Below are 24769 nucleotides of genomic sequence, written 5' to 3' on the forward strand. Positions count from 1 at the left end.
TGGGAGTTGACGTCACTTCTCCCGGTATACAACAGTTCAAATCGAAATGGCGCCATATTGGCAGGCAGAAGCCGGCAGCTGGACTATTTGTTATTGTCAGAAAACTCAATCAAACCAGAAATATGGTAGATTCCTGTTGTGCCCCCGGATGCAGAACAGACGCGGACGACATAAGGGATGAGCCATCTACAGGATTCCCCAAAATCCGGAGCGCCGCAAACATTGGATCATTGTAATAAAACGCGTTAGTGACCGGGCTAAAAAGAAACTGTGGGATCCCGAGAGTAAAGGTTTTCACTTATGCAGCGACCACTTCATATCAGGTACTTAAACCAACGTTTCCTCAACTGTGTATGGTGTTTATTTTAAATGCTTTTTTTTATGATTCTTAGTGGGCTTCCTAAACTTATTTTAGCGTGGCTTTTTCTGTCTTATTACTCATAGCAACAAGTAAACATCACGTAAAACGTTGCCTCGTGAGTTCTGCGTGCTGCCGTTTACGTGTTTTATGATCACAGCAATTAACCGGCTAAGCTGTATTTAATTTTTAACCAATGGCTGATCAATTGTCAGATCACACATAAAAAGCACTTTGGATTGCTATTATCTGTCTCACCGAGACAGATCTCAGACAGATCCTGAGATGCTCCTGCCTGACATTTATTTTATTCACAGAAAAAAAAAATCAGACTAGTGATTTCTCTTGGTGTTCAGTTTATACATTCAAACAGCACAGCACTCTATTTAAACTGCTTACATGTAAATCTATGTTATTTGTCCATCCATCCATTTTCGTCCACTTATCTGGAGTCGGGTTGCGGGGGCAGCAGCCTAAGTCGAGAGGCCCTGACTTCCCTCTCCCCAGCCACTTGGGCCAGCTCCTCTGGGGAAATCCCAAGGCGTTCCCTGGCCAGGTCCGGTAAGAAGTCTGCTCCGACAGCTTCTGGCGGTTTTAAAAAGTATCCCAGGGGCACGGTAAGGGTCGGAGATGTTTAGTCTATTTAATTTCTGACTATATAAAACGATTTCTTCGGTTTTAAAGTGTGAAGTAAACTCTGACAAAGTAAAATCCAAGCGGATCCCATTCATTTTGTTTCCCTTTGTTGCCTGCCAACATGGCGTCTACTCTGAGAGTCACGTGACGTCCGGAGCTCTATTGTGGGTTTTTCTCTCATTGACTGAAGGGTACCAACTATTTTTACCAAGTCTGTAATTTGAGTTTGAGGAACACGTGTGGATGACAGACCTTCAGTGTTGGGGTTCCCCTGTTCTACTCCAGATGCTGTTGTACGCATGGTCAGAGCTGTTCATGTATTTAGATTCATTTCTACACACTACTAGATGGTAGATACCACACAATTTGTAAAAGAGGAATTAAATACACACAGATTTGCTCTAAATCTAAAAAATCATGGTTGAAGATTTCATAATTCATGCATCAAAGGGTTAAATCTAAGCGTTACTGTACTTTATGCCTTAATATTTCAAAGTTCCTTGTTGTTTGATATCACTTTTATATGTCAATTGGAAGCCTATGTTATTCCCCCGTTTATGCCTTGTATACCCCTATTTCCTTGTGTTCTCTTGTATGGTGACTTTGATTTATACTATGTTGATTTTTCTACCTCTACGAGATGTTTTTATTTGATTTGTTCTTCAATAAAGCTTTAAATAAATAAAATCAGTTTCCTCAGATGCGTGTAGTTCCTGGTTCAGCCACACGAGGAAAGTCTGACCTATGAACACGTGACTAACTGGAAGTTTGGAGTGAACCCGGAAATCAGCTGGTCAGCAGTTAATAGTCCGAAAATCAGCTTTTATTGTGAAGCAGCTTACTTGCTCTGATTTACCCAGGTGAGTTTGACTCAAATTACAGCTTTTTATGAATTTAACAAACCTGAGGCAGATGTGTGTAAACACCAAAGCAGGTGAAACATCTGCAGATGTTTTAGATAAATCCGTGTCCTCTTCATTTTGTTTACTTTCCATTTTGTTCCCTTTATTGTTGCTTTGTCGTTTTTGTTTTCCCTCTTCCTTCCCAGCTTGTGTTTCTCCTCAGGCTACCGACATTAGCGCACTTGTAAAGAGTAGCATTGCGCATACAAGGTGTATTACGGTTTTGCAGCTGAACAAATGAAATGGAGGAAACGAGGCAGAAACATAAAACGTGTTTTATTGACAAGTCTCAGTATTTCATGTATTTACTGTAGATGTTTGGAAACAAAGTCAAACAACCCTGGAATGCAGACACAAGTGATGCTTTTGTCATTTTCAGGAATTTCTTTCTCCCACATTGTTACACAGTGAAGTAGTAAGTAAGTAAGTAAAAGTGTATTTATAGAGCGCCTTTCACAGACATAAATCACAAAGCGCTGTACAACATGATAAAGATCAGGGCAAATACCTCTAACCAATAAAAATATCAGAAAAACAATATCAGTGATAAAATAGTAAATAAAATCATGAGTATAAACAAAGTGAAGGTGTGAACCCGAACAAAGCCATCTTTTAAAACATTTAGGGAGGGAACGCCTGGATGAAAAGGTGAGTTTTTAGATGATTTTTAAAGACCTCTACAGTGTTAGAGAGACGGAGATTTGAAGGTAGACTGTTCCAAAGTCTGGGTGCAATAGTCTGAAAGGCCCTGTCCCCTTTGGTTTTCAGTCTGGTTCGAGGAACAGCCAGGAGGTTTTCAGATGTGGATCTAAGGTTCCGAGAGGTGGTGTGTGGGGATAAAAGCTCAGATAGGTAGCTTAGAGCCTGGTTGTTAAGAGCTCCATAGGTCAGGACTAAAACTTTAAACTGAATTCTGTATGCTACCGGGAGCCAGTGGTGAGGACAAAAGAGACATGCTGACTTGGTTGATGAGCAAGGAAAACCAGTTAAATTTCCTCTGGTCAAAAAAAATTCAGAAAATCCAGCAGTCTTCAAAATAGCCACCCATCCATCTCTCTTCCAGTCTCAGTCACTTCCAGAGAGCGGTCTCTTGCCACACCCAGCAGTCCATATACCCAATCACCCCAGCCTTTCACAGAAGATAATAAAATGTTAACATTCATACCACCTTCAGCTATTTTTGATAACTAGATAGTCTACATGTAAATCACATCAAATTTACAAATAATTCATTCTATGCCTTTCTTTAAAAGTTCTCCACTCCGGCATTTTACTGTAGAAAGGCAGCTCTTTAGCTGGTTCAAGTTGGCTGCCACAGAGGACAATTCCTGAGGGTAACAAACAAATTCATGTTTAACACAGATTACATTACAGTCCTGCATGAATACTCTTTAGTTAAAGAAAGCAGATTGCTTCTCAACACAAATCCTAACAGGGAACAAAAGTTCTGTTTGGAATATGTTAAAGGTCACTTCTACACCCAGGATGAATAAATGATAATTTTACTGTAGATTCTTGGCAAAATGGCCTCATTATGCATTTGTGGGAAATAAATTCTCCCAAATTCTACAGTAAAATTATGAAGTATTTATTCAGGTCATAGCAGAGATGACCCTTTAGCATAGCTCAAGGAGTACTTGGTCACCTCCAAGGATTTGAGAGAAAGGAAATCCTGAAAATGACAGAAACCCATTATCTGGTGGAGACGATGACCTCCATCTCAGAAAACCCACCCACTGCATCCCACTGTGGAGGCCGTGGACAGCTCCTTCAGAGACAGACTGACATCCCAGATGTAAAACGGAACGCTACCATAGGTCATCCATCCTCTCTGCAGTAAGAGTGTAGAACTCTTCATTTGAACTGGTACTGGCATTTTCCTGGTACTCAATACCACCAATGCAATACTCAGTTTGTGTACTTGTGCAAAACCAGATTTACATATTATGTTTGTGCCCCTTACAGTGTGCTGCACAGTTCTGGAAACACAAGTTTAATTTATTTTTTGTAGCCGAAGGTTACAATAATAGCTTACTGCCTAAATATATGTGCTTTTGTTATTATTTTCTTCACATTATTCTCTTGGTGTCTGTACTGCTGTAACAAGTGAATTTCCCCACTGTGGGATCAGTCTATTCTGTCTGGATCCACGTAGTGACGTATTATGTATTTATCCAAAAAGGATATTATAAATATGGAATGTTTGCACTGGATATTATGTCAAAGCAGCAGGCATGTCAATAAAACAATGTTTGGTGTTTTTGCTTCTCGTTTACATTTCTTGTTTTTCAGCCGCAAAGACAACGTTCTGTTACCGTAATGCACCTTGTATTCGCGAAGCTAAAACTTGGCCAAACCAAACAAATTCAGTCACAGAAGAATACAAATCTCAGAATTTGTAACTGATGTAGGAAGAGCTATCGCTGATCAGTCAGGATGTTCCCCACGATCGGGAATTTTTTCAATCCAATTTTTTTAGATTTTTTTTTTTTTTGATAAATCAAACCTGTTCTCCAGGGCTTTTAATTTTTAAAGCCACCGGAAGTTGAGCTGCTGTTGCTGCTTGCTGTGAGCTTTGTGATCCTACAGACAGCAGCTGCTGGAGTTCGGGTCGGTTCTGTTCGAGGTTTATTATTAAAGTAGGTATGTTATGGTGGTGACTTTGATTTTTTAAAACTTGTAATCTAATTGTGTGTGTGTGTGTGTGTGTGTGTGTGTGTTTACCGGAAACGCGCTGTTAGGATTAGTTCAAAGTTACTTTCGTGTTTCTGCAGGTGTGTTCACAACTAATCAGAGGACACACCTGTAACTGGTGATCTCACCTCATGTTTATTATTCATAGAAAAGTTTCTATATTTTATTAGAAAACTGGAACCCAGCAAAGTTTCTGTTGTCGGAACTCGATGAGGTCAAATAAAATTCAAATTTATAGTTGAGTTGAGAAAATTCAGATTTATAGTTGAGTTGAACTAGATTGTTTGGACCGGTTTGGACTCGGTTCTGGTCCTGATCCAATAGAAGTTCCTGCTGGTTCTGAGGAATTGTTGTACGCATCGTGTTTTTACCTCCCCGTCCTTGCCCCCTTTAAGTTTGGTGGGTAATGGTTCTGGTTCTGGTCTGTGGACTGCAGCTGATGGTGACTCCTGGTTCTTTCCTCAGGATGGGGGTGTTTGACAACTGCTCTGTGCTTCTGGAGCTCAAAAGTCTGGCCTTTAAAGAGAAGAAGAAGCTGAACGCCATTGTGACGGAGAATGGTGGACGCATCTGTTTCATCATCAACAAACAGGTGAGAAACTGGTAGACCACGAGGAGGTTCTGGGACATCCAGGTGCCTCTCTTTCGCCTGTTTAATAAGATCTGTTGGTTACTTTTTTCTTTGGTCCTAATCCCATCGGACCCGTTGACCTTCCTGAGCGGCCTCTGTCCAGAGAAATGGGCTATGCCCATCAGGATTGATGGGTTAGGGTTAGGCTAGTCTAAAGGCTAAAGCTAAAGGCTAGTCTGAGCACAGCCAAGACTAAACCAACTGTTTAACAGTTCTAATATCTCTCCTTTAAACCAGCTCCAGTATGATTTAGTGTCCTAGTGTGAATCTGTCTTTATAAACCTGAATGTCTGAAACTATTTATACACACACACACACACACACACACACACACACACACACACACACACACACACACACACATATATATATATATATATATATATATATATATATATATATATATATATAATCTCCCTGTTTCTTCCTACGTTACCCACAGTGCTCTCTAGTGGTGACCAGCGACGTCGCCAACCTGAGCTCCAACCGGCTTCGCAGTATCCAGAAGCACCGCACACCTGTGGTGGAGCCAGATTATCTGCACCGCTGTGTGGAGAGAGGAGTTCTGCTTCCTGTGGACCCATACCAGCTGGAGCCTTCATCAGCTCCTCCTCCTCCTCTGGGACAAGCTCATCGAGGGTCTACATCAGCTCATCCTCCTCTTCACCAAGGTGCAGTAGAGTTCCACTCATTCAGGCCCTGTCCACACGTAGCCGGGGATCTGCCAAAACGTAGATGTTTTTCTACGTTTTGGCCTGTCATCCACACGAAAACGGATCTTTTTAAAAACTCCGGCCAAAGTGAAGATCTGCGTTTTCTCCGTTTTGGGTGTCTGCGTGTGGACAGACAGAACCGGAGTTTTAAGGTCCGCAACGTCACTTTCCGCGACAAAAAAATGCTGACATCACGTGTGCGACCTGTGTTTACACTAGCCGACAGCATGGATGCCCTCAGAGCTGCGCTCGCTTCATCAATTGTCCAAGCGCTTTTTGCTTGTTTGTTTTTGCAAGCGGAATTACTGCTCCTTGCGGAAGACCACAGATGAAGGACGAGGTTAAGAATGGGGGAATTACTGCCGCCTACAGGTCTGGCATGTCCTTAACAACGTATTTATCCGGGTACGTGTGGACAGAGTTTTTTTAAAACGAGGTGGTGTGGATGCAAGTTTTTGGAGGGGCGGATATTCGTTTAAAAAAAAAACGGCTACGTGTGGACTAGGCCTTAACAGACTAAGTCTTAACAGCTCTGGAACGTTAATCCTCAATAGGACCCGCCCAGTTTCACTGTGACTCACACTTCCCATCAGCTGATCCATGACTCAGCAGAAACAGGAACCATGATTTGTTCAAACTAAACAGATCAGCTGATTCATAAACATCCTTTAAAGCTTCTTTCCGGAGTATTTCTCTTATTCGGTGACAAAGCATATCACACAAAAATCAGTTGCTTTGTTTTTTTAAGATGACGACTTCACGTTTCTGTTTATAAATGTGCTTCTGTAGCCGACAAACAGCGCTAAAACACGCTGTTTTACGAGTATTATTCTCATGTCATGTTGTGTTCTCATATATTTATATTTTAGAGACTTTCTTGTCCTTGAAAAGTTCATCAACGCTGAATCAGCCGGGGTATTCCTTAAATTTGAAGCATCTAAGCGGTAGCCTAACGCTATTGGTTAGTTCTGGTCGGTGCTCAGTTTCCTATTGCACGGAGGGGGCGTGCTTAGTTAAAAAAAAAAAGACATATCACTTACATTTTATCACAGTAAAGTGATATTATCACTTTTACGTATTTCAGAAAAATCATACATCATTTCTGAAACAGGAAAGCTCCGGAAAGCTGCTTTAACTCCGACTGAGGAACCGCAGATCCAGATAGATCTGCAGCAACCAATCAGACAAGAGCATCTTCCTGTTAGTGTTTTGGACCGCAGGGGCCACCGTAGAGTCTTAAACTCAACGATGACTGTGTTTGTGTTCCAGCCTGGAGTCCAAACTGCCGAGTCTCACCAGAACCAGCAGAAGAGACGGATCCGGAAAAGCTCAGGTGAAAAACGTCCTCATGTCTGTTTTTCTCTCCTCCAGTTTCAGGTTTTTTTCAGTTCCTGAAGACTCCTAAGTCATCGCTGAGCATTCCCGGATAAATCCGCCTTGTGTTTTTTCTGTTAAATTTAACAGGATTTACTCTGAATCGGACCCTGATCTCCCAGCTTTCCCAGATAATTTCCAGGTGGCAAAATATTCCATTTTTGCCAAGGTGAAGCCAGATTTCCTTTGGTGTTTTTGCGGCTTCCTGTGCTTCTGTTGTGTGATTCTTGTTACGTCGGCTTCTTTGCAGACGAACAACAGAACCTGGTGTGTGTTGGAGCTGCAGAGCGTTGGAACTGAGTCGGGTCGGCGTTATCGTGTGGTCCGATACTGGAAGGACGATGTGACTGCAGAGGTGTGATGTCCATAAACGTTCCTCCTCAATACCAGAACTTTCCATCTAATAATTTTTATCTCAGAAACTTTTAGGAAAAATCAGCGGAAGGTGCTGGAAAATCTGGATCTCTGGTCTCTGTTGTTGCAGGAGGTGGCGGTGAAGGACCAGCTGGTCTTCCTGTCCTCCTCAGAGGAAGCTCTGGATGTTTACGAGGCTTTGATGGACCAGCTGGACTCTACTGAAATGGAGAGGATGACCGGTGTCCCTCCAGAGGTGCAGCACATAGGCTCCGCCCCCCTGCAGCAGGTAGGACACCTCCGAGGGCGTGATGGGTTGTGGTTCCGAGTGAGATGGGTGGAGACCTAAGGCTGCAGCAGATTCAACTCCAAACACAAAGATGTAATACAAGCTTCTGCCTGAGGGTGACCAACCAGAACCCGCCCAACAGCAGCAGAACTTTTGTTATTGAAGATTCAGAGTTTATTTGTCCCGGAGACTTTTGGTGGCTCTGCAGCGTCTGATCTAGATGAAGGGAGGACAGCTCAGACCTGGTGCAGCGCTCAGCTTCTTTGATCTCTCATGGGCTTTATGGTCTTGTGTGATGCATGATTGCTGTAAAGACTCTTAACACAAGTCAGTGACTCGATGCAACCGGCTGGGTTCCTTATATAGGAAACTTTTTACTGATTGGCCTAAGGACCTGACCTGTATTGGAATGTTTACTGTGTGAAGGTCCTTGAGACGACTCTTGTCGTGGTTTGATGCTTTATAAATAAACTGAATTGAATTGAAAGTGAAGAAATCATTTAATGGAACAGAATAAGAATCTTTTTATTGCGGTATCAAAGTTTGGTCATGTGCAGGAGACTTGTGCCTGCAGATAACAAAGCAGGAGAGAGGTTGTTGTTATGATGGCTTTCCCCGATGGCAAAGCTACAGATGGTTTTTGTTACGGTATGAAAAGCAAACAACATTCTGGGCAGAAGACTTTTGCTGGATACTTCATTGTCTGGTGACCTCTGACATTGACTCCAGACATTACATGTTCTCCACAGCAGCTGTGTGAAAGGTTCTTAGAATCCCGGAAGAGACCCCAAATCTCCTCGGCTACCTCAGGTGGTAGATAGATCCGCTGTCTCGTCTTCTTTACCCGAGTGTGGATGTGGGTGGTGGTAATCCAAAATCACACTGCTGAAGTTAGAATCCACTTACCACACTTATTGCGGTAATATGTCTCCACCTTTACAGGGAGTGTGGTTGTTTACCGTCTTGCTGTTGGCTAGCTGTTATAGTTCTGAACGACTCATTAAAGGAAATAAAACACTATGATTGACTCATTATTCACTTCACACACATTCCACTGTAATTTTGATTGATAGATAGATAAACTTTATTGTCCACCTCGAATTGAGGCAGAAATTCGCCTTTGACATGACTCGCCTTACAATACAATCCATATCGCATTCACACAAATACATAAAAGACAATTAAAAGGTATTAAAATTTTATCATCGTAAATAAAACTTTTAAGAATTCAAAATTGTAATTGCGGTGGGAACAAATGATTTCTTATAGACACCTTTCTTGGCCAATGGAACTCTGAACCTCCTTCCTGATGGAAGTAACTGAAAATGTGGGTTCATGGATGGGTTGAGTCTGCACTGATGAGGGTAGCCTTCCTGTGCGCTGCTCGCTCGTGAAGAACAGGAAGTGGGATCTGAGGTGAACCTGTAATTTTGCTGCCTAATTCAACAATGCGAGAGAGTTGTGTTTTGTTTTTAACTGTAAGAAAGTTATACCAAGCTGTAATATTGTAAGTTAGAATGGATTCAATCAGTGATTTGTATACAATTGTTAGGATGTCCTTGTTCACATTGAGTGCTCTTAGCTTCCTTAGCAGGTGGAGTCTTTGCAGCGCTTTCTTGTAGACACCGTCGCTGTGATTTGCAAAGGACAGGTGGTCATCAATTTCTGTTCCCAGATACCGGAATGACTGAACCTGCTCCACAGGCTGACCCTGTATGCTGAGGGGTTCGAACAGGGACGCGTCTGCCTCACTGACTGCCCCTCAGCACATTTCTTTAGTTTTTGAGATATTCAGCCCCAGGTGAAAGTCTCCAAGTGTCTGGACCAGATTGCTGACCGCCTGCTGATATTTAGACAGGTCCTCCGATGTCTTCACTGATGCCACCAGTGCCATGTCGTCTGCATACAGGGCCATTCTCTCACTATGGCACCGGATGTTTGTGTAGACTGAGGAAAGCGCTGGAGACAAAACACAGCCTTGTGGCAGTCCAATGCTGATGACACTTCGTGGATTTAAATCCTCTTAAAAACACTTGTTGTGGTCTGTCTTTCAAAAAGTTGTGGATCCATAAAAGCAGCGTCGTGTGGAGATGGAGATCTGAAAGCTGTTCCAGCAAAATGCTGGTGTCTACTGTATTAAATGCAGAAGAAAAATCCATGAATAAGATTCTTGTGTATGGTTGTGTAGAGTCCATGTGTTTAGTGACAGCATTTAGAAGTGTGAGACTTGCATCCTCATCCTCTACACCACGTCTTGCCTTGTAAGCAGATTGTAGGGGATCCAGCTGGTCCCAGATGGATTTTGTCACGTGTCCTCCCACTACCCTTTCCATGCACTTGCACACAACTGATGGAAGGGCCACAGGTCTAAAGTCCCCCAGTTCTTTTGCATGAGCTTTCTTTAGGATCGGAGTTATCATAGATTCTTTCCATTGATCTGGAACGCAGCCAAAGTCCAGAAGGAGCTGGAAGAGTCTGGCGAGTACCCCACCTAGCTGGGTGGAGCATTCTTTCAGAACCCTGCCACAGAGCCCATCAGGGCCAGAGCTCTTGTAGGGGTTGATGCAGCGCAGGATGGTGGTGACCTCCTCCTCGCTGATGGTTAGCGCTGGTTCAGTGAGGCTGTGGGTGGGTGGGGGGGTTGGGCGGGTGGAAAGAGGGCGAACGCCGTTGAAGCGGGCAAAAAAGACGTTCAGCTGTTCTGCAAACGAGATGGAGTCATGGCAGTTGACTAGCGAAGTCTCAGGGTCTCTTCCCATCATGATGTTCAGGCCCTGCCATGCCTTCCGTGCTCCACATTCTGTTTGTGTTTCCTTTTTGCAAGGATGGCTTTTCTCTGAACGTCTTTCTCCAGCACCCTCACACGCTCATGGTCCTTCTGAAGGAAGGCCCGTTTGTTCTCCACCAGGCACATTTTAAGTTCCTTTGTGATCCACTTTTTGTTGTTTGGGTGTATTTTTATTTGCTTGGTTGTGGTGACTGTTTCTTCACAAAAGAGAATATATGAGGTCATTATATCTGCCAGCATGTTCAGATCGTTTCCACTGTCATTAAAAAATACGTCCCAATCAGTCATTTCAAAACAGCCTTTAATGCTTCACTGGAATCCTCGTTCCAAACCTGGATAGTTTTTGTTTCCACTTCCCCTGTCTTCACTTGCGACCTGTATTTAGGTAGTAGTAAGACTACATTGTGGTCTGATCTACCGAGAGGTGGACGTGACTTTGAGATGTATGCATTTGGGATGTTGCCATAACACTTGTCTAGAATCTTGCTCCCTCTTGTGGCTGTTGTGACATATTGCCCTAGATTAGGTAAATATGTTATGATGTCGCATTTATTAAAGTCTCCCAAAAGAAATACTGGCTGGTCTCCGGTTCTGTTGACAACCCTGTTGAAACTATCTGCTATGGCGTCAGCAGCTAAGTAAAAATCCATATCCAGCTGTTGGTTGTTGAAAACGTGGCTTGAGGTATTTTTAGGGCCAACTATTTGCTTCTAATTCACAGTTCGCATTGTTAGCGCTGCGTTAGCCTCTAGCCTGCTTTAGCAGATGTTAGAGTTAAACAAAAAGATATAGTGGCTTCTTAGGGGTACAAGAAGTAACATCTGGGTCGCTCCTGTTTGCTGGCTTTGGAATAACTGGTTGGAGCAAGTAGAGTTCTTCCTGACTACCAGGGCACATTTAAGGAGGGTTCAGGTACTTGAGGCATGAGGGGTGAGCTAGAGACTCGTTAACGATGTAAGGTGAGCACACCTGTCAGTCTGTTGATGCTGTAAATGACCCATTTCCTGTTCTGCTGGGTGGTTCTCGTTCTGATTCTTTCTTTTTTTGTTTGACTTACAGCTGCTACTGGAGGAGAAGCTGAGTACAGGAAGTCTGTCCCAGGAAGTAGCCGTGTTTGTGGAAACCCTGTGGACCGAAGCTCTGGGTTCCCTCAGTGAGGTTCTGAGTGTTCCCATCAACAAGCTAAGCCTAAACGATGTGAGGTTCTGACCCATCTCTGGTCCGTTTAGGCTGTAAATGTTCTGACGAAGCTGATTGTGTGTTCAGGTTAGCAGAGCCGAGGGCTTGTTGATCCATCTTCAGAAGATCCTAAAGGAGGAGAACGAAGTGGAGGTGTTGTCTCTCCTGGAGGAGGTTTTTGTCTTGCTCCCTCACCTACATCGCCCCGAGACTCCTCCCACCAGGTCCTTCCTCTCCCAGAAGCTGGACCTCTGTCAGGTAACTCTGACCTGAGCTGGGCTCAGATCCAGAGCTCACCCTCCGATCGCCATGGTAACGGGACCTTTGGTTTTCCCCCAGATGATCCGAGATGTTCTGAACGTGAGTGAGATGATCCTGAGGAGTCCAGAGCCGTCAAGCGTGGGGAAGTACCGCGCCCTCCGCTGCAGCATCCAGGTGGTCCCCCCCAACGGCGCCGAGTTCCAGAGCGTTTCCGGTCTGCTGGACGGGTCTGTCAGAACCAGAACCAGAACCCTCAGCCCACCCCTCACAATGCCTGACTGTGTGTGTGTGTTGCAGTCCCATCCAGATCCATCAGGTGTTGAGTGTCAGCAGAGGGGTGGAGCTTCAGACCTTTAGAGCTGACCTGGGGACCGTTAAGCCCCTCCTCCACTCGTCCAGTCCCAGTAACTTTGTGGGAATCCTCTCCCGGTGAGGTCAAAGGTCGAACTCTGCCTTTAATCCAGATGTTTGGTTTGTTTCACGGTAACTTCCTCCTCAGGGGCCTCCTGCTTCCTCGTGTTGCAGTGGAGCATCATGGGATTGAGCGGACAGACGTCGGTAACCTCGGCTCTGGGATCTACTTCAGCAACTCTTTGAGGTTTGTGAGAGCAGTTCTGGCCGTGAGCTGGCGTGTCCCGGAGGTCTGTGGTTGTTGAGTTCTCCTGTGTTCCGTCCAGTACCATTCTGAAGTACTCCAAACCCGGACAAACGGACCAGTCTCGGCTTCTGCTGGTGTGTGATGTGGCTCTGGGACGGTGCAAGGAGGTCCGTAAGAAGGACCCAACTCTGGACCAGGCTCCTGAGGGCCACCACAGTGTGCACGGGGTCCGCCGCACCAACAGCATCCAGTCAGACTTTGAGGTAGGAAGCCGTAGAGCAGCTGGGTCTAGTCCTGGTCCTCAAGTCCTCACGTCTTCAGTCAGCATCCTGTCCTCAGACTTCTGCTCTAGCAGGCGTGTCGGGGGGCGGAGTCTGCTGTTCCCTCATGTGGATCGGGATGGGTTTGGATCCATGAGGAGGAACAGCCGGTTCCATCTGGGTTAGACATGTTTTAGTAGGAGATGAAGGCGGGATTGTGGACACGAGGACCAGGTCTGCACAGTAACACCTGCTGATGACTTCTCTGTTTCAGGACGATGAGTTTGTCGTCTACTCGCCAGATCAGGTGAAGATCAAGTATGTGGTTCAGTTCAGTGTTGAAGGAGATGGGCTGAAGGACTTTCAACCTGCAGTCAGCATGTCTGCTGTGACGTCTCAGTCAGAGACAGACCAAGGTGAGGTTCAGAGATCTCCATCCCAGGAGGTGGAGGTGTGTTGTCCCGTCTGACTGAGTCTGTGTGCAGAGCTGCTTTTAGTGGACGAAGACATGGACAACATTAAAAACCCTCTGGAGGACGTGACAGCTGGACTCCTGGACAGTTCAGGACAGCAGCTCCCCCTGCAGGCCGTCCATGTGAAGTGTAAACTGATGGATCTGCTCTCTCAGGTGACAAACGAAGCTCCGCCTCTGGCGATGTCTCCTTTCAGGTGTGTTTACGTTTCTGTCGTCTGTTAGGTGATCATTTTCCAGAAATACACCAATCTGAGCTCGTTTCCTATTGAGGCGAAATACGTGTTCCCGCTGGACGATTCTGCTGCCGTGTGTGGGTTTGAAGCTTTCATCAATGGGAAACATGTGGTGGGACAGGTAAGGTTCCTCTTAATGAAGCTTCTTTCTAACGCTGGTCACCAAAGAGAAGAAAATGACTGGTTTATGGTTTTTTTATCGTGATCAAATGTTTTCAGGTGAAGGAGAAAGAAACTGCTCGTAGGGAATATAAACAGGCAATAGAGCGAGGTCATGGGGCGTTCCTGATGGACCAGGATGCTCCTGTAGGTCCAGCATCGTCCTGATGGATCACAGAACTTCCTTCTGGCCCAGGGTGATGTTTCTTCTTTCTGGCTTCAGGATGTGTTCACCATCAGTGTGGGCAACCTACCGCCTGGAGCCACCGTCCTCATCAAAGTCACCTTTGTGTCTGAGCTGGTGGTCAAAGATGGGAACATCCTGTTTTCCCTGCCAGGAAGCGTGGCTCCATGGCAGGAAAGCGCCGCCCTCAACCAAACCACACAAGTAAGAGGAAGAGCCTGGAAAAAAAGGGGTGGAGCCTAAAGGTCAACAGCCAGAGGCCAAAGGGGCGTGGCCTATAAATCTGTGCCCTTTCTCTAAGGATTTTAAGTCCGATACCCATATCCGATAATGATGTCGCTGTTGTGGCCGAGACCGATACCGATAATAATGTCGCTGTGTAATGTACCAAAAGGGTCAAGTTTTCACCATCTAACTGACCGCTGTATAACTCTTCATCTACAGGCGTAAACCCTATCTGTCCTCCGAATCCAGAAGGTTCTACTCGGTGCTCGTTTACACACAAGAAGACATAACATTCAGAAAAACACTCTCCCAAGGTCTCCTACGCTCTCTGCGTAAAAGCCAGACTGCTGATTCCTCACCTTAAATAAAAATCAAACCTACTTGAAGCTCCTACCTGACTTTAGTTATAAATTAAATAATCATATTTGATGAATGAACAAGATGTTTAAATCAAATGTTTGAATTATCTGTGCTTAAACCACGATGGCTTTGAAATGAATATTGTTCTTACAATGATCCATTTCAGATCTTCTGATCAGTTTGTGTTTGATTTGACAAGTTAATCAACATCTACACTCATACACATCACAATAAGATACTCATTAAGGTTAATATTCACCTCACATAAGAGTTTTAAACACCTTCGTATCTGAAGAAGGCGTGGCTTCTGAGGGATGTTGGTAAAGACTCAAAAACTTGTCAAACTGATTTGCCAAACTTGGCCAAAACTCATAACGTGCTTTATTAAAACAAGAACTACTTCCCGATTAATTCGGTTTCTAGCCGATTCTCGAACCGGCCAATTCGGGAACAAGCAATTTTGAGACATCTCTTTTGACCTTCAGTCAAAGCCTCTCTGCGACGCTGCAAGTTGATACAGCCAGACGGCTCTTTTAAGAGCTACTTCACACTCGGGACATCTAACCACAGACCCCGGGTTGCATCTCATGACAGGGGAAGCAGAACTCAGAGGAAGCTACTAATCTCTTAAGTATTGTGGTTTCGACGTCGGTGATCTCACCACTCGGACCGCCCCCTCCGGACCGCCGGGAGCAACTCATACCAAGGGTATCGTAGCCTGCATACTGGTGTCTGATGACTTTTATAAATGAACAACTCTCTAGTATATAACCAGACAACAAATTCTTTTACAACCCAGACTTAACCAGACTTCCATCACACCACCTCACACATCACATTAAACCACTTCATATCCACTACACCACATCTCATTATTCATATATTGTCATGTATAATCCTTAGTTTAGGAAAAATAATTAAATTCATTTTATAAACTATTTACTGACGCTGTCTGAATTAATATGAAGTGTGTTCATGGTCCCTAAAGAAGCAAAGAACCCTAGAATCTTCTGATTAAACATTCAAATATCAGTCAGGTTGATATTTCATATTTATATGGAAGTATCACATCCTATTGGTCAAAATTAACTAATGTATTGTAGCCGATACCGATAATAATATCGCTGTTGTGGCTGATGCCGATAAACATGACAATGCTTCTAAAATCAGCAGATTTTGTATAGAATGAAAATTATTAAAGCTGAATTTACGATATGTGCACATACCACACACATTTACACTTCTGAGACAATTACATTCACTGTCACATGACTAAACAAATCCACGTCACGTCCCCACCCCACCCACCGAAACAGATAAACAAATGGAAACCATATCGACCCAGTTATATTCATCAGACCAATACCGATATGTTAAAAAATGACTAACATCAGCCGATACTGATATTGATGCTGTTATATTGTGCATCCCTACTTTTCTCAATACCCAAGGACGCTAGTACATTCTTGTGTACTTAACAAGAATGTACTTGGCAAGGACACCAGGAAATCCATTCTCCAGAGCTTTCTCCTTTGACGTTGGGAGTATAACGGTTGTGACACAATGCACTATGGGATTCTTTGCTGTCCCAAGTCCGCAGCAGGATGCATTCTCGATAAAATAGGCGAAGCCAGAATACACCGGGAACTTGCCATGAAGCGTACGTAGAATTGGAACAGTACTCACCGTTAATGACATTTCACCAGTACACAAGTTCAGGCGAGGTCACATACTGAGAAACGGCCCAAGAGCCAGGAGCAAAGGGGAGGGGCCTAAAGCCTTCATCTTTTTTTGAGGTGTGGATGTAACGGGACCTCTTCATTATCACAGAAACTGTCCAGCTGATGGAGTGTGTTCTGGTGGATTAAAGCTGATAAGTGTGTTTCCTGTCTCAGGTGTCTGTGCAGAAGGTGTGTGTGACGGATGAAGTAGCAGATAAAAGGTGATCTTCAGGCTGGGCAGCAGCTGACCTGCAGGTTTTAGTGAGTCCTGTCTGTTAGTGAACTAACTGCACAGATGAGCATCGTTGTGTTTCTGGCCCTCAGGGAGTTCACGTTGGAGATGTCCGTTGAGATGCCCCACGAGATCTCCAGTCTGGTCTGCATTACCCACCAGATCCAGATGAAAGTGAGTTTTAGGCATTAACGCAAGGAGCCATCTGCATATCGGGATCTATTTAGCAGATTGTTGTCTCTGTTTAAGTTTTGGTGTGTGTGTGTGTGTGTGTGCGTGCGATCACTTAGAGGACTGCCTGTAAGGCAGTGGTCAGGGTTCTGCCGGATCAGGTCCTGGGTCCAGAAGGTTTCCAGCTGTCAATCAGTCTGTCGGAGACTCACCTACCCAGGATGTGGGTGGAGAAACACCCTGACAAGGACAGCCAGGTCCGTTTCTTAAACTCTGAAACATCTTCTAACGTGTGTCATAAAACTTCATCAACTGGATATCAAAGGTTCTGAAGGATCAACAGACCCGTTCTCTGCTGCAGGCCTGCATGCTGGTTTTCTACCCGGACTTTAATCCCATCTCCCATTCTGAAGCCGGCGAAGTCGTCCTGTTGTTGGACACGTCTGAGTCCATGAGGGGGGAGTCTCTTCGCCTGGCCCAGCAGATCGCCCTTCAGGTTCTCCGGAAACTCCAGAACAGCACCAGAATCAACGTGATTTTGTTTGGAACAGGTTGGACTGGATGGAGTAAATCCAGTTTCTGCTTTGGAGTCTGTCTTCATGTTTCTGGTTTATGTGCTCATCAGATCACACTGAAGCTTTGCTGAGAACTCGGAAGCTGGCTGAAGTTCATCTGACAGCCCAGAGCTTCATCAAGGTGAGTTCAGAGTCCTCCCAGTTGCTCAGCTGACGAAAACGTTGTAAACCCCCGCTCTGTTGTGTTAGCACTGCTCCCTAGTAGGGGGCAGCACCGAGCTGTGGCGGCCACTCCGGGCCCTCAGCCTGCTGCCGCCGTCCCGCGGTGTCCGAAACCTGCTGCTGCTCTCTGACGGCCACATCCAGAATGCCGCTTTCACCCTGCAGCTGCTCAAGGACAACGTTCAGCACAGCCGCCTCTTCACCTGTGGCCTGAGGTAGGAACAGCTCCCGGGGTCAGATGTCATGGGGTGGGGCTTACCGATGCCCAGAAATAACCTGATCAAACAAGTAAACCTGTATCACCACCCAGAAGGCTTTAACCACCTCTAGTCCTTTAGACTTCTAAGGGTCTGTCGTGGACCACCTCCTGTTCTTTTAGCATAGCAGGAAAAGTCCTTTATAAACATAGAAAATAGCAAAACACAAGAAGATGCTTCTGCTGCGATGGACTGGCTTTCAGTCCAGGGTGTACCCCGCCTGATTGCCCATTGACCGCTGGAGATAGCCCCCCCCCCCCACCCGCGACCCTACGTGGACAAAGCGGGTTCGGACGATGGATGGATGGATGGATGGAAGATGCTTCTGACCATCATCTAAAAACAGCGGCTGCTGTTCTGATGAACATTCCAGTCATCAGGAGCTTTCACAGAAAAACTCTCAAACAGCAAAAAGATCAGGAGAGTCTGTGCAATTATTCCACGGAAACCTTCTCAAAGCTGCATATTTTATTATTTAATTAAGATATCTAGCCTCTGCAGGAGGACCAAACACCCCTGAGTTACATCAGAGGAAGTTGAGTTTAAATAAAATATATAATAAATAAATGTTTTATTGACATTAAAGCTAAAAGCCAGCATAGAACATTTAGATTTAGTTTAGACTTTATCTCGATGCACTGGAATCTCCCGTTATCCCACACCGAGTGTTGTCTCTGTCCTTTTAGATGAGTTGGGATCGGGTCACCCTAAACACAGGTGAGTCAGGTAAAACTAGAATCTGGTGCTAAAGTCCATATGTCAGTAATCCAGCTCAGACTGAAAGACCGTCTAAAGGGTCAGGAAGCCTCTGCAGGTGTTCTGGGTTCATCAGCTGACTAGCAGTAGCGGTTTTAGGCACGGGCAGACAGGGCAGTTGCCCGGGGCGGCATTTTTTCATGACACAAAAGGGGCGCACAAGCGCTGAGTAAAAAAAAAAGAAAAAAGAAACCTGCGCCGCACCGAGGTTTTCTATTATCTGTCATATGACAGTGTCTGGATTGGAAACAGCAAGTTGGCGCCCCCTGCAGCTGCAGGCGCTCCGTGCACCGTGTGTGTGTGTATGGAGAACAGGAAGGGGAGGGGTGCGGCGGGAGAATTCACCTCTGGGTGGGTCCAAATGAAATGAGCTAGGGGCTGAATCAACTGTATCAACATGGTTAAAGTCGATCACATCTTGATGTTCTTCCATATTTCATTCATAATATCATAAACACAGGCCTATCATTCTTTCAGGTGTTTCTGAATTGTGTGAAATGGCCAAATAAAAAAGGAAAAACAAAACGATTTTGTGTTCACCCCCCCATCAAGGTCAAATTGTTTAGTCCTGACTAAAGGAAACTTATTGAGTCAAGAGCCAAACAGAAGAGATGAACATAAAAAGGCTAAAACCACCAGGTGCCCGATTCAGGAAAAAAAAAAGAAAAAAGAGGAGAAAGATAAAGGTATGTTCGCTCTCATGATGCATGTTTTCAATTTTTTGAACCAGTTAACTGGGATTTTAACGGTTAAATTTGGTCAACTAATTGCTAACAGAGCTAATAGCGCTGAAATATTGAAACAAATATTCAAATGGTTCGAAAAAATTCCTTGAATCGTTTTTAACTGATTCAAACTAGGATTTGTTAAATGCTCGCTGCAGCCTGTGGCCTGCCTGAACAACAACAAACACATGTTGATCATGTTCACATAATAATAAATAAAACAACTCTACAAGCAGAAGAAAACTCCCCAGTCACCACTAACTATCCTGTTTATTTATTGCAGATGGCTGCACTGATTATTTTTTACATGATTTGTTCTGTAAAAGTTGGCATTTTTGGTAGTCTACAGTTTTTTTATGTCAGTTTAAATTACAATTTCAGAGGCAATTCTAAAATATTATGGGTCATGATAAAGATCTATTGGAGATCTACCCCAACTTTTGGACTGCTCTGCCAGTCACTGTGGCTCAAGCTGAGAGGAGCTTTTCAAAACTTGATCAAGTCATACCTGAGGTCACCTATGTTTCAGGGGCGGCTCACTAACCTGGCTCTGATTAGTATCAATCACTCAGTAGGGGAGCAGATTTCATATGATGACATTATTGATGACTTTGCATCAAGGATAGGTTTTAATTTTAGTTTGTGTTTTCTGTTCTAAGTGCAGTGCTGTAGTGATTATCTTTAGTTTGTTATGTGTTAAATATTTTTGCTATTTAGAATATTTATTATATATTATGTGCATATATTCTTAATATTTAGTTAGTTTAGTTGTTTTTGTATATTTGATTCTATATATTTTGATACAGTATATAATGTATATTGCTTTACATTCTGACAACTTCATAGTAATTAATGTAAATATGTGCAACTTAGAAAAATGAATGTTCAATAGTCGTTCTAATAAAACATGCCTGTTTGTAGAAAACGTGTGTTCGTGCAGGTGGGGCGGTGTGGTGGTGGTGGGGGCGGTTGGGGGGGGGGGGCGCTCAAAGGGGGCCTCGCCCGGGGAGTAATTCCATGTAGAACCGCCACTGCTGACTAGAGTGACACTTTGAGTCTAGAACAGCGGTTCCCAAACTTATTTAGCCGCGCACCCCCTTCTATGTCCCGACCGTGTCGACGCCCCCCCCCCCCAGCCCCCACATCGGGCCATCTCTCTCTCTCTCTCTCTCTCTCTCTCTGTCTCTCTCTCTCTGTCTCTCTCTCTGTCTCTCTCTCTCTCTCTCTCTCTCTCTGTCTCTCTCTCTGTCTCTCTCTGTCTCTCTCTGTCTCTGTCTCTCTCTCTGTCTCTGTCTCTCTCTCTGTCTCTGTCTCTCTCTGTCTCTGTCTCTCTGTCTCTGTCTCTCTGTCTCTGTCTCTCTCTCTCTCTGTCTCTGTCTCTCTCTCTCTCTCTCTCTCTCTCTCTCTCTCTCTCTCTCTCTCTCTCTCTCTCTCTCTCTCTCTCTCTCTCTCTCTCTCTCTCTCTCTCTCTCTCTCTCTCTCTCTCTCTCTCTCTCTCTCTCTCTCTCTCTCTCTCTCTCTCTCTCTCTCTCTCTCTCTCTCTCTCTCTCTCTCTCTCTCTCTCTCTCGAGATGTCAAGCTAAACAGAGAGGGTTAAAAAAAATTCCCCATCACTTTCATTTTTTAAATAGTACTTAATAAACATTCGATACCATTACAATTTCCTTTGATTTAATTTTAAATAAATATTTAGAGTGCCCAGGTAGCACATAAACAATGCAATTTAACGGTTTTCTTAAAGTAGGAACCTTTAACCTGTGCGGCCAGAGCACTCTCCTTCCTTCTGCTCTGCGTAAACCTGAGATGATCACCTACTTGTGCGTAATCAAATGTCTATAGGGGACAAGATATAGCCATGATGTTCACTTTTACCTCAGACCGACTTATTGCTGTTTTATGGTGTGGCTGAATCTGTGATCTGCTGCCAAGCGGACCGGAATAACAAATGCTGCAGTAACATGAGATGTGGTCAGGTTCATGAGGAGTCACTGGCTGGAGCGGATCCGACTCATCCCAGAAGCTAATATCTTAATTTGACCTTGAATGAAAAATAACCTCTTAAAAGTTTTTATCACGGTGAAGGCAGCGTTCATTTCTGCCTTCAGTCTGACGGCGCGCCGGAGTTAAAGCAGCGTGTGCGCTTATTGAATCTGTGTGTGTGTGTGTGTGCGCGCGCACGCGCGGCACAGCCGCTCAAGTCACCGCGTCTCGTTATCGGCGCTATTTAAACCAATGTTGTAAAATTCCTTCTGCCCAGCCCAGATGTGCTCACTTGTGCTCCCGTGAGCCGTGGTTCCGCTGGAACGCGTCTGACCTCTGACAGACGCACTCTGAACTTCAGATCTTCAGCGTGCTGTTAATAGCCTGAATGGGAATCATTTCTTGATTTATTTTGTTACATCCACAATGTTCTGTGTGTGAGGTTTACAATGTCAGAACTCCTGCATGAGACAGGTGTTAATTACAATCTGCCAGAATGACTCGCCACCTTCAGATTCCTCCAACACCGTTAAAAATGATCAAATACGGAACATATCGGCGTGCGCAGGCCAGAGTGCTGAAGCTCGGCGCATTGTTATTATGAAGCTAGGGCACATGCGGAGGACACACACGCAAAAATATACTTGTTTTCAATTACATTTATTGTGCCCGCTTACTTTTTCTTAGGCCCACCCACAAATGAGTTTCTACGCTAATGGTGACATATGACAGACTTCTCTGAGCTCCGCAGCCATTACACTTTTCACCTCGCGCACCCCCTAGCCGCAGCTCGCGCACCCCCAGGGGTGCGCGCACCACACTTTGGGAATCCCTGGTCTAGAATATTGAACCTTTTCACAATATTCTGATTGAGAATCTGAATGTGGGGTTTTCCTCATCTGTAATCACTAGTATAACAAATAAAGGCTGAAACATCTGGATTTGCCTGGGATGAGTCTGTCTCATGGATTGGTCTTACCTTTTAGGCTGGATTACAGACATAAATAAACTTTTGCTCCAGATTCTCAGTTTTCACCCATAGACCTGAGAAATCAACAGAAAGTCTGGTTTAGGGTTTTTTAGTCATTCTTATTTATTTTTTATTCTTGTGAATGGCCTCGTGATTTTTATCTAGAAACGCCATTCAAAATGTGTGTTCTTCTTCTTTAACCTGACCAGATCAGGGTTTAGATCGGATCAGGGTTTAGGCCAGATCGGATCAGGGTTTAGACCAGATCAGGATATTTAAAATTAGCTGTCCCTGTAAACCACTGGTTGTGCAGCACCTGGCTAAAGACCAAAGGAGACAGATCATTTGCTGCTGTGGCCCCCAGACTCTGGACCTCTCTCCCCCTGAGCCTGAGATCAGTGGACTCAGTGGACTCCTTTAAACTCACCTGTTCAGGTTTGGTGGGACCTTCATCACCATCCTCTCCTTGTTCTGCTCTTATTCCGCCTTTCCTGGGATCCACTGATTTCCCTCTTTCCTTACATTTATATTTTTATCACAATTTTTATTTCTTATTTTAAACATGTTTTTAATAATTTCTTGAAATCTTTTTTGTACTTTAATTTTTGTTCTTGTGAAGTGCCTTGTGATTTTTATCTTGAGAGGTGCTATAGAAAATATTGTTTTCTTCTTTTCTTTCTAAATTAAACACATCCTTTACAAGCCTAGGTGGTAAAATATCTTCTGGAGAACCAGATGGTTTTATGTCCTGCACCACTTTGTGCAAGTCACCTACAGAAATGGGGTTAAAACCTCAAGAAGGAATCAAAACCCGAGGTTTGTGAAGAGGAAGAAATCACCTAGCCATTTTAACCTTGCACAGGAAAAAAGAAGCAAACCTATTACACGTGTCAGAAGACAAGCCAGAGTTTTGCCAACGTTTAAAATGCTATCAGTTGTATCAAACAAAGTCAGGGGTGTGCCAGAGTTCTCTAGTCTACATGGTGGGCCGTTTATATGGATCCACCTTAATAAAATGGTGTTATTAACGTCCTGTTTGATGCACATTAGTGTATGTGAGGGGGCAGACTTTTCAAGATGGCTGGTGATCATGGTGGCCATTTTGAAGTCGGCCACCTTGGATCCAACTTTAGTTTTTTCAATAGGAAGAGGGCCATGTGACACACCAAACTTATTGGGAATTTCACAAGAAAAACAATGGTGTGCTTGGTTTGAACATAACTTTATTCTTTCATGAGTTATTTACAAGTTTCTCTTTGTTCACTGATATGAACCCTAACTTCAAAATGGCCACCATGGTCACCACTTATCTTGAAAAGTTTGCCCCCTCACATATGCCACAAACAGGACGTTAATATCACCAACCACTTCTATGTTATTAAGGTGTATCCATAGAAATGGCCCACCCTGTAATATCAGTGACGAATTTGATCCAGGCGTCCTTCACTGCCTTCTGGTATGCCGTCTGTCTTGCCTTCAGTATGTCCAAAGATCCTTGAAGGGCATCATTCTTCCATTTACGCCCTGCATTTCTGCATTCTCGCCTTACTGCACAATGAGGAAAGTAATGAATTAGAAAAGGTAATCCGGGATCTTGAGAGACAGAATTGGTAGAAAAAGCAGCAAGAAGAGAAGTTGGTGAGGAAGAAGATGTTGGAGAGGAGGTCAGAGCAAAGCCAGCCTCAACAGGTGATTTTTCAGCTGCTTTTCAAAGAAAACCACTGAGTCCACTGACTGGACCGGATTAGGGGTTTTAACCGGACCGGATCTGTGGTTTTGGACAGAACTGTTATTGATTATTTTTTTAAATCGTGTCAAATGTTTTGCTCTCATTTCAGCTCGACAGCCAATCGCCATATGCTGAGAGCTTTGGCTCAGGCAGGGGGCGGAGCTTATGAATACTTTGACACAAAAACTAAACACAACTGGCCTGAGAAGGTGAGAAGTAGTTAGTGATTTAATCTGACATGGGTTTTCTGAACTGGAGCAAGATGTTACTGGTTCTGACTGGACCTGAACCAGTGGCGTTACCATCCAGAATTATACCCTCTAAAGCAGGGGTAGGCAGCATGTTTTAGTTGTTTCTCTGCTCCAACACACCTGATTCACCAGTTCGGCAGCTCATTAGGCTCTGCAGGCGCCTGTTAATCACCTCCTGATTAATATCAGGTGTGTTGAAGCAGGGAAACAACTTAAACATGCTGAATATCGGCCCTCAGGGAAGAGAGCTGCTTACCCCTGTTTTGTTTTTGGGTGTAGGTCAGGGCCAAAAATCCCATTTCCCTTTTTTTTGGGGGGGGGGGGGGGGGGGGGGGTAACATTTCAGAGAGTTGCGGGGGGCAAAAAGAAAATGGCTGTCTCTTGCTGTTTTGCTGCTTGCAGGATGGACCTCCAGCATGGGCAGGTTAACAAATAAACCAGCTGATCAGAGGTAGATGTCAGCATATCAGTAAATGATAGAGTACAACTCCACATCCTGCCTTTTTCCTCTCCAACTAACTTCTAGTTCCTGAAACAGGAGCACCAGAGCTTTTCCTCACAGAGATC

General features: G+C 44.4%; 1 protein-coding gene across 3 annotated transcripts in view; it reads left to right on the forward strand.

Moving 5' to 3' along the window:
* Positions 1 to 1740: 1740 nt before the first annotated feature.
* Positions 1741 to 24769, forward strand: part of parp4 (poly (ADP-ribose) polymerase family, member 4) — a 36797-nt gene continuing 13768 nt past the window's right edge. The window contains exons 1-25 of one of the 3 annotated variants that reach the window (XM_054734958.2): positions 1741 to 1854; positions 5056 to 5182; positions 5664 to 5892; positions 7204 to 7267; positions 7399 to 7477; positions 7559 to 7663; positions 7793 to 7951; positions 11799 to 11936; positions 12006 to 12176; positions 12258 to 12406; positions 12477 to 12608; positions 12679 to 12777; positions 12857 to 13040; positions 13312 to 13453; positions 13523 to 13665; positions 13735 to 13866; positions 13965 to 14051; positions 14128 to 14292; positions 16569 to 16615; positions 16719 to 16800; positions 16917 to 17054; positions 17159 to 17348; positions 17423 to 17493; positions 17562 to 17749; positions 24061 to 24160. In XM_054734958.2, coding sequence (XP_054590933.2) covers positions 5057 to 5182; positions 5664 to 5892; positions 7204 to 7267; positions 7399 to 7477; positions 7559 to 7663; positions 7793 to 7951; positions 11799 to 11936; positions 12006 to 12176; positions 12258 to 12406; positions 12477 to 12608; positions 12679 to 12777; positions 12857 to 13040; positions 13312 to 13453; positions 13523 to 13665; positions 13735 to 13866; positions 13965 to 14051; positions 14128 to 14292; positions 16569 to 16615; positions 16719 to 16800; positions 16917 to 17054; positions 17159 to 17348; positions 17423 to 17493; positions 17562 to 17749; positions 24061 to 24160 — 3120 coding nt within the window. In that variant the 5' untranslated portion in view covers positions 1741 to 1854; position 5056. Of the gene's footprint in view, positions 1855 to 4427; positions 4540 to 5055; positions 5183 to 5663; positions 5893 to 7203; positions 7268 to 7398; positions 7478 to 7558; positions 7664 to 7792; positions 7952 to 11798; positions 11937 to 12005; positions 12177 to 12257; positions 12407 to 12476; positions 12609 to 12678; positions 12778 to 12856; positions 13041 to 13311; positions 13454 to 13522; positions 13666 to 13734; positions 13867 to 13964; positions 14052 to 14127; positions 14293 to 16568; positions 16616 to 16718; positions 16801 to 16916; positions 17055 to 17158; positions 17349 to 17422; positions 17494 to 17561; positions 17750 to 24060; positions 24161 to 24769 lie in introns of those variants that run through there. The other 2 variants (XM_054734960.2, XM_054734959.2) reach the window with 2 other exon arrangements.

This window comes from Nothobranchius furzeri, chromosome 7 (genome assembly GCF_043380555.1).
Source record: "Nothobranchius furzeri strain GRZ-AD chromosome 7, NfurGRZ-RIMD1, whole genome shotgun sequence".
In the NCBI taxonomy this organism is placed as follows: domain Eukaryota; kingdom Metazoa; phylum Chordata; class Actinopteri; order Cyprinodontiformes; family Nothobranchiidae; genus Nothobranchius; species Nothobranchius furzeri.